The sequence below is a fragment of the Lontra canadensis genome, unplaced genomic scaffold, assembly GCF_010015895.1.
Source record: "Lontra canadensis isolate GAN:19392208 unplaced genomic scaffold, GSC_riverotter_1.0 scaffold94, whole genome shotgun sequence".
Lineage (NCBI taxonomy): Eukaryota > Metazoa > Chordata > Mammalia > Carnivora > Mustelidae > Lontra > Lontra canadensis.
This window is the reverse complement of record NW_022631088.1, coordinates 6,474,147-6,487,242: the sequence shown is the minus strand read 5'-3', so window position 1 is coordinate 6,487,242 and position 13,096 is coordinate 6,474,147. Positions and strand designations below refer to the sequence as shown.

At 57.6% G+C, this 13,096-nt stretch overlaps 1 protein-coding gene across 6 annotated transcripts in view; it reads left to right on the top strand.

Annotated features, from left to right (window-relative positions):
- ARNT2 (aryl hydrocarbon receptor nuclear translocator 2) overlaps positions 1–13,096 on the top strand; it is a 141,756-nt gene that overhangs the window by 47,601 nt on the left and 81,059 nt on the right. For all 6 annotated transcript variants that reach the window (XM_032836799.1, XM_032836798.1, XM_032836800.1 and 3 more), the window contains exons 4-5: positions 3,683–3,896; positions 7,523–7,736. In XM_032836799.1, the coding sequence (XP_032692690.1) occupies positions 3,683–3,896; positions 7,523–7,736 (428 nt within the window). The remainder of the gene's footprint in view (positions 1–3,682; positions 3,897–7,522; positions 7,737–13,096) is intronic.

Genomic DNA, 13,096 nt, shown 5'->3' with positions numbered 1-13,096 from the left:
GTATGGATTTACCACCCTGTTCCCGTGGCAGGTGTGATGATTACAGCCCCACAGAAGGGGGAAGACATTTGCGTGGCGGGCGTGTCCTGCAGGGATCTTTCCTGGCCGGTGGAGCGGGAATTCTTAGACTGTGCTGAGAAGCTTCTAGACTTAGCTGAGGAAGCTGGCTATTTCGTTCCTAGGTCGGAAGATGCTCAAAGTCCTTTTGAGGCAGGGAGGATGGCCAGGAAGCAGCAAGTGTTGTCCTCTGTCATCTGACCTGCCACCATGTTTGGGACACATGCATTGGCCACGTGAGCTCTCTTGACAGCAAGGAGAGATCCAGCAGACCCGAGAGGAACATTCCCGGATTTTCTAGACTTCTCTGTGCCCCAGCATCCTTGGGTCTTATGAACCAGAAGGTGTTGCCGACATGCTGGGTTGACCTTGGAAGAGGGGGTCCCACGAGCAACCAGGAGAGCAGGGGTTCGGTTGGGACGCCTGGTTTCCGTAGGTCGGGGCTGGGATTAGGGTCAAGATGCTTCAGACAGAAATCTGTCCGGTGGAGCCCACTGTCTCTCCGGAGAGACGCCTGGCGCTCGTGTGCCTGAGGCGGTTGCGACGCCCTCTCCCCTCGTCCAGTTGCCTGCTCCTCCGCTTCTGTCCTGCAGAGACGAAGCTTGACTTGCAGGGACGGTGTCCGGAGAACAGCAGGCTGGGTGGGGGTGGAAGTCCTCTCTGGGGCCATCTGTGGTGCTGAGCTGTGTCTCTCCGGAGCTGCTAGGCATTTCCCTCCCCGTGACGCTGCAGCTGCTCCTCTCGGGCCGGGGGAGTTCTGGCTCCGGATCCAGGACCGGGAAGCGGGCCGGGGAAGAGCCTGGTCCAGTCCTGCTAAGTGACCTCTGAGCCTCAGGCCCCTCTTCCACAGCGCGTGGTTGCAGGGGTCAGAGGTGGGGGGCGCTGAGGCCGCTCTGCTGGAAGCAGCTGTAGAAACACGGAGGGGGTGTGTCCAGCTGGGGGGCAGGGGGATCAGAGGCTGGGCTTGGCCCTCTTTGGAGGAACGAGGCTTTTTCCGCCTCCCTCTCTGTGCTGCACAGGAACCTCATCTACAGCCTCGTGCATGGGTGCCTTCCAGCTGCCTTGCAGAAAACTGCCTTGCGTGGTGCTCCGAGGACAGGGCGCCTGCCTGCTTCCCAGGGAGGGACCCTCCTTTGCCCCTTCTGGAGAAGCCTCAGAAGCCAGGGAAACTTCCCAACTGGATATGGCTCCGTGGGTCCTCCCACAGGGCCTGTGGCCAGCCTCATTGTGGGGCTGCACAGAATAGCTTTCTTCGGGCCTTCTCGGCTCTCCTGACATCCTGTCCTGGTGCCCGGGGAGGGCTGGCCAGGACAGGAAGGGTGTTCCCTGAAAGCCCAGTAGGTTAGAACTTCCCTCCTGCTATCAGGGAGGAGGAGGCACGATCGCCTCCTCAGGAGAGCCCCTGGGCAGGAGATCGGAGGTGTGGGCGGGCTGCACCCTGCATTGTGACCGCCGTCCCTAAGTGGCCAGACTTCCTGCCTTATGCCATACCCTCTTCCACAGCCTTGGGCAGCATTTTCTGCACAGTCTCCTGCTTGTCTGCGGGCTGGCCTGGGGGGATGGGGGGCCCCCAGGCAAGCTCACCAAGCCTTTCCTGGAGTCCCAGGGCCAGTGCCCCTTGCCTCCCGTGACAGGTGCATGGTGCAGGGTCCAGGGAAGGGATGGTGAGGAAGGCCAGTTCTGGGTGGGCTCCAGCGGCTTCTTTACCTGCTTTGGAATGGCGGAGAGGAGGGAGAGGATCTTCCCTGTATCTTCCAGGGAAGGACCCGGAGTTTGATGCAGCACATGGGACTCCCCTGACCGCGTGGTTACCTCTCTTTTCCCCATCGTAACCAGGCCCTGTCCCATTACCCAAGAGCCATTTCTCCTAAATAGTGGGTGTCCTTCCCCGCCCCGGGGTCTGCCCTGAGGAGCAGGTGCTGCCACAGGGCATTTGCACTGGTCCCACTGCTCAGCTCTCAGCTCGTGGGTTCTCCCAGCTTTCCCTCTGGGCTCAGGCAGTCCCCGACTTCTCATGCTCCCTGTTCCTCACTGCTTTCCAGGTCGAGCCTGCCCCCCACCCGGCCTGCTTGCACCTTTCTGATCCTGTTGGTCTCCCCCCACACTACACCTCCTGGTCTCGGCCCACCCCTCCAGCCCTGTGGCCCCCTGGGCCTCTGCCTCTGTCCTTTCTCCTTCTGCCCCATGGTTTTTATGTTCCACATGCTTTCACAGGGTTTAACTCTATATTGGCTTCATTTCCAGACTGTACAAGGCAATTCCTTTCCCTCCTAGTTAACCCCCTGGGTGCTGGAGGATGGGCACGAGTGATCCTTGTCTCCTCTCGTCCCCTCCCCAGTGCCCGGCTCAGTGCTCCTCGGGTGGAGAGGGTGGAAAGTGCCCACTGGGCTGGTCAGCTCGCACCAGTGCCATGAGCTCCGCTGTGGGCCCGTCTTCCCCTGCTGGTGCAGGCAGCGGCCCTCAGTGTGTGCGGCTGGCACACGGCTGGCGCGTGGTTGTGCCCAATGGCTGGTGTATTGCCCGGTTGGGAGGGTGGGGGTTCAGCCCACTTGGTAGACACGGGGTGGGCAGGCAGCCTCATGCACCCTGTGCTGTCCGTGTCCCTCTCCTGCTCAGAGCCCCAGCGAAACCCTAAATCCTCCTGCAGACAACTGTCTTTCTAGACCATCCTTTAAACCCAGGTAACATTGTGCCGGGCTGTGGAGCTGAGTTGACACCTACTCTCTCATCCTAAAGGTAATGATAGCAAGATGCAAACATTCCGCCGTCCTCTCTGCTAGTCTTCCATCGTAACCCACCACGGAGATTGACTTCAGTAATCCCTCACTGCCTTTTAATGGTTAATTGGCCGTGGGCTGGTTAATGAGCCATGGGCCTGCCTGTCTTAGGCAGTGGAAGATGTGCAGGGCCCAGAGCAAAGGTTTGTCTGACGGAAGGATGGCGGGGCCATGCGGTGCTTCTCACTCTGGGGCGGAAGGAAAGCACACATCCCTGCGGGGGTAGCTCCATCTGCGTGCGGGTGTGTGCAAGCGCGCCCACCGTGTGCGGGTCCCGGTGTGCAGGGCTGGGTGTGCGGATCCCAATGCATGGATTCTGGCTTGTGAATCGGGTGTGCGGATCCCAGGGTGCCGATTGGGGTGCGGATCCCGATGCGTTGATCCTGGCGCATGGCTCAGGTGTGCAGGTCACAGTGTGCGAATCGGGTGTGCGGATCCCGATCGCAGTGTGTAGGTCCCGATGTGTGGATCGCCCCGTGCGGATCCCGCTGCACGGAGGGAGCGGAGGCCGCTGCACCTCCCACAGCCGAAGGATAACGCCAGAATTCTCTGTGCTTAGAGAGCCTACTTGGGTGCTTGGGGACGAAGGGCAGGTTCGGGACACACTTCAAGGGGAGACGGAGGCCCCCCTGGCGGCCTGTGCACCCCCCCACCCCCCATGCAGGGACACAGGCCGCCTGGGCCCAAGCGCCGCTGCCAGCGTTCCAGGCACCAGCCCCCGCAGGGGCGCGTGTGTCTCCTGGTCGCTTGGCGCTCGCGGATGTGCCCTATTTCGTCCTGTTGGGCAGTGACCCCTGCTCTGACGCGTCTCTTTCCCCGCCCCGCCCTGTTCTTGTGCTTTCGGGAAGAGAGAACCACAGCGAGATTGAGAGGCGGCGGCGGAACAAGATGACGCAGTACATCACGGAGCTGTCGGACATGGTGCCCACGTGCAGCGCGCTGGCCCGCAAGCCGGACAAGCTCACCATCCTCCGCATGGCCGTGTCGCACATGAAGTCCATGAGGGGCACCGGCAACAAGTCCACGGACGGCGCCTACAAGCCCTCCTTCCTGACGGAGCAGGTACCACAGTCCTGACACCGTCCCCGGGGCGGTGACAGAGTAGCTGTCACCGGGGAGAGACGCTGCGCGGGGAACCGAGATCAGATTTTATTTGCTTTCTTCAGAGCGGTGTTTGTGTGACCTTGTGTCTTTGGCTTTTATGTTTCCCGTAAACCCTCATGAGGCTTCGCTGAAAACGTCCGTGGGGCGGAGGGGTGGTGCACTGGTCCGGAGCGTGCTGGTGCTGCTGGGCCGTGGTGTGGGTGCCAGGCTGGCTGGCAGTCGTGGTGATCCATGGGCTTCTCGTTCTAGCCAAACGAGAAGCCACTAGTATTGGTTCCTGCTGTGTAGACGAGGGCTGCAGCTTAGAAAGGGTCCACCAGTGGCCCCGAGTGCGTCCACTGACGGCTCAGGTGGCCTGGGCCCCCGGCCATCCTTCTCACAGCCAGACAGGGCTTGAGGAGTTGGGGAGAGCAGAGGTGCGGCATGGCTTGGGTGGGGGGGATTGCATGTTACAGATGTTGTAAACCACTGCATGAACCCAGGCTCTATTCTCTGCTCTTCCGGGTGCCACAGGGAGGACAGACCCACAGACGCTGTTAGCTTCTCTTGGCTCATCTTTGAAGTGAAGAGGAGCTTTGGGCCTCCCCATCCCACCCCCCACCCCGAGGGCTTTTGCAGGATCAGTGGATCAATGGAAGGATGGGTCTAGAAGGCCTTGGTGTGTGGTGGTGGGTGTGGGACGGGCCGGCAGGCGGTCGTGGGACAATGTGCTTGGGGTGCAGGAACGGGGGGAGCCCCACGTGAGGGAGGATATCCCATTCCTGGGGCTCCCCAGCATCACTGGGCTCTGAGGGGCCCCAGAGTGCCCTTGGAGAGATGGAGAGCAGGGGCTTGATGTGAGGGGAATGTGAGGGCAGGGCCTGGGAGGCAGGAGCGAAAGGCGAGTCTGGAGACAGACGGTCTGCTGTTGCTGGGGCTGAGACCTGTTTGAGTTGGGAGGGGTGAGGTTCGGAGAAAGGACAATGAAAAGGAGTGGACACAGGTGAATGCCCTCCCCTGTGGCAAAGGCGTCCTTTTCTGCCATCCTGGGGGCTCCGGGGTGCCTCCCCTCACAGGGGTGAGGGGGTGTGGCTGTAACATGACCATTACCGGGAGGACCGGGAACCTGGCGCCCAGCCCCATGTCCCCCTCCACGGACGCAGGGGCCGCTCCCACCTCCTGTGATGCTGGGGCTTCCTGTGGGTGCAGTGTCTCCATGGGGGGCAGAAACGTGTTACACGCCTCCTAGTCGCTGGGGTAAGAACAGACTTTTTTTTTTTTAACTTTATTTTTTTTTCTGTAGAACAAACCTTTTTATCTGCATTTAATTCACAAAAATCTTGCGAGGTCCACGTTTGAAATGAACGTCCCAGTCTCCGTGACCGAGCACTCGGCAGTGAGGAGATCAGGCGGGCATGCGGACCCGGCGCGTCCAGCCCGTTTCTCCCTTGGTCCCTTGGCACGTGGTTGGTGTGAGCGCAGCTGCATCTATTAAGCACCGACTGTGTGCCAAGCCCTTACCAAGCCTCCACACATAAGACCTCATTTATTTTTATTTTCTTTTAGTTTAATTTAAATTCAGTTAATTAACATACAGTGTATTATTAGCTTCAGAGGTAGAGGCGAGGGATTCATCACGTGCGTGTAACACCCAGTGCTCATTCCATCACGTGCTCCCCTCGATGCCCACCCCCCAGTGACCCCATCCCCCACCAAACTCCCCTCCAGCAGCCCTCAGTGTGTTTCCTAGAGTTAAGAGTCCCTTATGGTTTGTCTCCCTCTCTGATGTCATCTTGTTTTGTTTTTCCCTCTCTTCCCCTACGATCCTCTGTTTTGTTTCTTAAATTCCACACATAAATGAAATCATGTGATAGTTGACAAGACCTCATTTAACCTCACAAAATCCCACTGAGAAGAACCGTGGGAAGAAATGGAAGCTGAGGATGGTAATGTGCCCAGAGGTGCACAGCTGAGGGCCGTGGATGGGAACCTACTTTTCCTCCAGAATCCACGCTCGTGAGCCTTCCTGTCGGTTTAACCGGAGAGTGGAGGCTGGGGACCTTGATGGCCAGTGACAGGCTCCTGGAAGACGAATCTGGTGGGGGGGAGGGGAAGCGTAGACAGAGGGGCCGCGACGAAGGTGAGGTTCCGTCCTGAAACCTTCCCACAGCCCTGAGCCTCGGCCCTGGCCTCAGAACTCGCAGCTTTCCCAGACCTCCTGCTCTGTGTTGTGGTCCTTCCTGTTGGAAACTCTTCCGTCTTCTGATCCTGAAAAGAAAGCGGCTGACCCGTTCCCTCAGCTGAGTGAGTGGATCAGCAGAAGTGCAAAGCAAGAGAAATGGACAAAATAAACTTTTCTCAGAAAATGCTGTATAGTCTCCTTCGGCCCTAGGTTCCCAGGCAGACGATGTGAGGATTCTGACCCAGCCAAGGGCTCAGGGCTTCCCAGATTCTGCTCACCAGCAGACCCTGTTTTCTGGTCTTTGGGTCCTTGGAGTGCCCTCAGCCGGCCCTGTGGCATCAGAGTCCCACCGTCTGCGTCTGTGTGGGGTTTCCGTGAGGCTTCTCTATCGGGCGACACCTGAATGAAGGGTTCCCAGCCAGAAGTGCTTGCCGATGGCTGACCTTTGCTCTTGGGAAGGGCATCAGTTGTCGGTGTCTGAGGTGTTTGGAGGCACACCTGAGGGCACAGGGGCATGTGGGGGCGTTAGCTTCTCGGGCCCTAGAGGACGGAGCCACTGCATTGAGCTTAACGTGAGAATGACACGGTAGGCGGCCACAGGTGCGCTGCCTCCAGGCAAAGAAAAGACATCTTTTAACAAAGTTGACTTGGCTCCACTCATGCCTCTCCGGGGATGATGGCAGGGCGTCCTGCTGCCCACTCATCGATTCCAAGCAGCTCCCCCCGCCTTTACTGACAGTCGCGAGCCTGGTGAGTCCACGTGACCTCCGGGCTGGTGCTGCTAAACTCTCTCCTCACTGTGAGGTGATACGGACAATGGGGGGTGCCGGGCTGTCCCCCAGCATTGCTCTGAGAGCCTGTGCAGGAGTTCTGGAAGTTCGACAGATGTGACAGTGTAAAGAGAGACCCTTGTACCCACTGCCAGCATTCAGCCGGGAGGGCAGGAGGAGTGGGAGCGGGAGTGCACCCCCAGCGTGGGAGCAGTGGCTGGGAGACTGTCCTTCCCACTCTCCGCTCTCTCTTCCCCTCCCTTCCTTCCAGCAGCACCTTTTGTACCAAGCACTGTGTGCTGGGTCCCTTTTGTGCCCCAGGACGTGACTGCAGTTTCACACCTCTGGCCTTCCGACACAGTCTGGTGATCATTCCTTGCTTTCCATCAGCCCCCTGGGCTGGAAGTTTCCTCTCTCTCTCTAAGAGAGGGCTGGTTAAATCAGGGCCAGCCGTATTTGCAGTAGCTGTATCTCAGAGCTAGGACAAGCTATGTGCCTTTTTAAGCTTATTTTTCAATTATAAAAAGGAATCAAATTTCTAAAACTACTTGCATATCACAACAAGGGAGCAAAAGTGGAAGGTTGCTGAGGTGAACATTTAACTGGACGGGGTTCGTCTGCGCTCAGTCCTCCTCTTGATCTTTGCTTCCTAGGAACTGAAGCACCTCATCCTGGAAGCAGCAGACGGCTTTCTGTTCGTGGTGGCGGCAGAGACCGGACGCGTGATTTACGTGTCTGACTCCGTCACCCCTGTGCTGAACCAGCCCCAGTCAGAATGGTTTGGGAGCACCCTGTACGAACAGGTGCATCCTGACGACGTGGAGAAGCTCAGAGAGCAGCTGTGCACCTCAGAGAACTCCATGACAGGTCAGTGTGGCCCCCCCACAGGCTGTTTGACTCTGGAGACCAACGTCTTTCAGGAAACAGATCATATTTGTACTTGTGTTTGACTTGGTTTGTGCAATGGCTTCATTTACCACCTAACATTTTTTAAAATTCATTTTTATCACATGAATTTTTTAAATTCATTTTTTCTGTATTTTACCTGCAATTAGGAGATGTGGTCACTAGGAGGCGATATCGGTACGTTGACCAGAACGGCATATTCCGTAATGAGGTTTATGCCTCAAGTATTTAATTACGTGTGATCATGATCAGGGCGTTTATTACTTAAGCTTCAGCTCCCTGCCGTGGAGTTCATTACTGCACCATTTAAATAAAGTCAGTTCTGCTGTAAGGCAACATGCACGTTCCTGGAAATCACTGCAGTATGCAGACTCATGAAATAAAAACCATTGTGGGGAAGACACGGGTTAGGACCACCCAGTCAAGAAAGATCCTTGACAGTTGAAAAGAATAGGATCCTAGACGGGACCTTGAGGCTGGCGTGGCACTTGCTTGCGGAGGTGAGTCTTGGAAGGGTTGCTGTTGTGTGTTTTTGTGTGGTGGTATGAGGATAGTGCTGTGAAGTCGGAAGTCAGAAGAGGGCTGGGACGGCACAGGTACAGATGGGGGCTCGGGACGCACGCCGGCCGGGGGGGCCGGCATCTCCGTGCCCAGGCGGCTCCATTCGGCTGCATGCGCGTCTCTGTGTTCGTCTTCTTGTGAACAAACACGTTCCTAAGCAGACACAATCTTCACATTTGACCAGATTGTTCCCCAGTACACAGCATGGGAACACGTTTGCATTTTCCGCACGACTGTTGGAGTAGCGCTGACTGTGCTGTGATGTTCGCGTTCCGCTGTGTGGGGGTACATCCGGGCTGTCCGGTCCCCGCCGTGGCGGGGGCAGCCGGGCCTGCATTCTCCTCTGTGTCAGCCCGCGAGCCTCGCTCGCCAGGCAGGCGTTCGGCCGAAGCCTGGTGCATGAGAGTCCGTGCTGAGCTGGTCACATCAGTCCTCCCGGGCTGCCGGAGAAAAACACCTCAGAAGGTGGCCTCATTGGCAGAAACGTACTTTATCGCCGTTCCGGGCTCTAGAAGCCCCGTATCCAATGTCGGCAGGTTTGGTTCTGCTGAGCCTCTCCCCTCGCCTTGTCAATGGCGCCTGCTCACTGCGTCCTCACGGGACTGCCTTGTGGCCGTGCTCCACCCCCGCCACGTCTCTTCTCCAATAAGGACACCAGTGATGGATGACACCCCACTCTCAGGGCTTTATTTAACAGGAATTACCTCCTTAAAGGCGCCATGTCCAAATACAGTCGCGTTTCGAGGTCCCGGGGCTTAGGGCTTCAATATACCGACTGAGGCCCCAGTCCAGCCCACAGCACTGCTGCTGAGACTGAGTGGAATGTTTTCTGAAGTGACAGAGGAGAGCTGTTTCTGGACGACAGCAGCGGTATTCTCGGTGTCGTGGCGGTGCCCTATGAGAGGAGGGGAGGGGAGGGTTCAGGTGTGAGGACGGGCTCTGTGCTGTGAAGACCGGCTCCCCTCCGTTTCTCTGTAACCGTGTCCCCCGGCCGGGCACAGGGCACCACGCGTGGGTCAAACAAAGATGGTACGACAGACTCAGACGCGCTCTGCTGCCCCAGCCTGGAGCCCAGTTAGAGAATTCCACGTAGAAATTCTAAGGAAGACACCTGACAAAGTTATGCCTTCCAGAGGGATATGAAGAGGAAAACAAATCAGCCAGGAACTGTTGACAGCTGAAATCACCTTCTCCGGAAAGAGCCGCCTTTCCCTGCTTTCCTCAGACTTCTGCGTCTGACCACAGGATGTGGCTTTTTGAAAGCCAGTCAGGAGCCCGGGCTGGGGCAGATGCAGGGTAGGGGGAGGCGATGGTCATGGGGAGGTCAGGCTCTGGCCATGAGTTTAGCGAGCTGACTCACCGGAGCTCAGTGGACCCTTGTGTCCCTGGGAAACTTTAATGACAGAGTTTAAAGGGGGCAGCGTGAACCCCATTTGGACAGAGTATCCTTGGGGTGGGCCCTGGACGGTGGCCCCAGCTGCCTGAGTGGGGCAGTGCGGGCATTCCTCTAGGAAGACAGAAGACCTGGGGGCCGGTGGCCAGCGAGGCCTCTGAGCTTCCGTCTGCTTGAGGTCCTCTCACGAGGAGCAGGGCAGACTAGGGAGGGGGTACTATGGTCAGGGGAAAAGAGGGGACTGGCTCTCCCAGAGCTGGAGAGACGTGATGTGACTCCCAGCACTATAACCTAAAAGCTCGTAGACCCGGTGGGGAGCTTGGAAGAGCTCAGTGCAGTGGAGGGCTGGGGGTTCGCGGGCTCTCAGGACATGGGACAGGGACAGGCTCTGTGACCGGCCAACACGTAGCTATCCTAAAACTCAGAATAACAAACCTCAGGGATGACTTGATGCTTTTGGTTGTTGGATGGGAGTCTCAAGCCCTCCTGTCCCTTCACTGCAGACCTGGCAAGCAGGGCCATGCTCCCCTCCCCCGGTGGGGTCAGGGCAGGAACGTGTGGGACAGGGTCCAGGCCTCACCCGTGGGAATTTCAGGGGAGCTGGGCTGGCTAGTGGGGCATTGAGTGGGCTCTGTGGGAGAGGGCAAGTTGCCTCGTGACAGCGCTGGGCCCACAGACTCCCACGCTGGCTCCCCCGGGTCAGGGCCCCCGGGAGGGGTGCTTGTGCAGAGTCACAGGGACAGTGGCGGGGTCACCTTGCCCCCCCTGCAGAGGCAGTGATGACTTCTCGTGGGGAACATCTTGCAGTAGCGTGGGCCGGGTCTGTCTGTCGGGGTTCAGCCAGGAGAGGAGAGGGTAGCATCCTCACCCACAGCAATGTTGCTGGCAGAGAAGGACCTGGGCAGTCTGCCCGTGGGCCCATTCTGGTTCTCTCTTCCTGATCCTCCTTCCCCTCTCTCCGCCCAGGAAATTCCTAGCTCCCATTTTCCACTCTTGCCCATGGCCCCCACGTAGAATTCAGAGCACTGATCAAGAAATGGGGGAGCTGGGGGAGAAGCTGGAGTGCAGGTGGTCGTCTTGAGTGCAGGCTCTGCTGGGGGGCGGGGTGGTCGTGTGTCCAAGCAGCTTCTCGCAGATGTGAGGCGCGGTGCTGGTGGCCGGCAGTTCGAGGGCCAGGGGGCAGCAGTATTAGGTAAGGTGTCTTTACACAGAAACATACCTAAGACATGGTTCCGTACCCACGGGGGTAACCCTCAGGCTGTGTCTAGAAGCTGGCAGGAACCCGTTTCCCCCGAGCAGCGGCTCTGTGTTTGCTGACTTGGTGTTTGCCACGAGAATAAAATGTAACCACAGTAGATGACAAGAATCTTTTCCTCCGTATCCTGGCTAGCTCTGTGGTTTGAGGCATGCTGACGTACAAAACATTGCACATAGTCAGGGCATAGATCTCGAGTGTGCACACACACGTGCACCCATCATCATGGTACTGAGCTTGTCCGCACCTCCAGAAATTTCCTTGTGACTTTTTTTTTTTCTTTGCTATTTCTTTCTTGTTTTTGTGGTAAGAGCACTGGCCAGGAGCTCTATCCTCCTATCGTGTTTCAAAGCAGGCATTTCTGTCTTGTTAGCGACAGACACAGTGTTACCAGTGGATTCGAGAATGTATCCGCCTGGCGTGATTGCAACTTTATAACCCTTCAGCGCCAATGCCCATCACCCATCTCTGGCCTCTGGAAACTGCCCTTCTCTTCTCTGCTTCTGTGGTGGCTACTTTAGATGTCTCCGGAAGGGGAATCGTACAGGACTTCTCCTGTGACAGCCTCACGTCACGTAGCATAATGGCCTCCAAGTTCATCCATACTGTCACAAATAAGATTTCTTCCTTTCTAATGCTGCATGATACCACTTACGCGTGTTCCTCCTTTTCCGTCCCCGTCTGTCCATGGTCATCGGGCTTGTTTCTGTGTTTTGGCTGTTGTGAATGTGGGGTGCAGACACCCCTTTGAGATCCTGATTGAGGTTCTTCTGGGGTAGACACTGTACCCAGAAGGGGGGTTGCCTGGGCAGGGCGGAGCCTCAGGCAGGCCCCCCTCATCGAACACAGGCATTTCTTAGCAGCTCTAAGTTTCCAGTGGCAGCGCAGGATGCCAAAGCAGGAGCAGAAGCAGAAGCAGACCGCCTTCTCCAGTAGTTCCAGCAAATATTGCAGGACCGGCTCTCTGGGCCCTATGTGGGCCACCTTCCCTGCCCTGCCCGGCTCCAGTGGCCAGGGAATCTCAGCTAGGGTGTGAGGCCAGCGTCTCTACCCCAGGCACGTGGGGTAAAAGTTGGGGGGAAGTGACTTCCTGGGAAATAGGGGCACTGTCACCGATGAGAGGAAGGCTTACTGGCTGGCGGGGAGAGCCGGCCTCCGTGGCATTAGAGGTGATCCTTATGGGGACAGACGGGGTTTTCTGCCAGATGCGGGGGCACATTCTTCTCTTCCAGGGAAGATATTTGGGTTTCAGTCCCCTGGCGTGGGAGCGGAGCTGAAGTCAGGGATGGAAGGTGGGAGGAATCATACAGGTTCGGGGGTGGTTTGCTGCAGATTTTTTTTTTTTTTTAAGATTTTATTTATTTATTTGACAACGGAGATCACAAGTAAGCAGAGAGGCAGGCAGAGAGAGGAGGAAGCAGACTCCCTGCGGAGCAGAGAGCCCGATGCGGGGCTCGATCCCAGGACCCTGAGATCATGACCTGAGCCGAAGGCAGAGGCTTTAACCCACTGAGCCCCCCAACTCCTGGCTGCACCCAGGTGCACCCCTGCTGTGGAAATATCTCTTGTGCACGTCTGAGTGACCCGGGCCCCAGCCCACGTGCTGTCAGGAAGGAGGCGAGACGAGGAAAGGCCCAGGGCTTTCCAGGTGATCCTGCTGCAAGGGCTGGGGTTCAGAGGGCAAGCAGCATAGCGAGCCGCCCACCTGACGGAGCCCAGAGGGAGCGAGTTCTCTGCATCCGTGGCTTCCCAGGTCCCCCCTCACCCCCGTCTGAGGCCACCAAGCTCTGGCAGACCTTGATCCCGGGGAGCAGGAACTGGAGCCCTCCCATCCGGGACCTGGAGTACTGCCCTGTGTGGGAAGTGCCCATTTCCCGCAGGGCCGTGGGTGTGGAGGGGGTAACCCATGGACTGGAAGGAGCCAGGTTTGTTTGGCTCGTTTCCCCCAGCGCCGACCTCTGCACTCCCTTCTTGCTTTGTTCAGAGAACTGGGTCAGCGTTTTGCTTCAGTGTAGGGAAAAACTTTGCAATAGTTAGTGCTGCGTGGTGCTGGGATGTCTGTGAGCCAAAGCAGGATTAATCCCTCCCTCCTGCCCTACTCCCCCCCCCCCC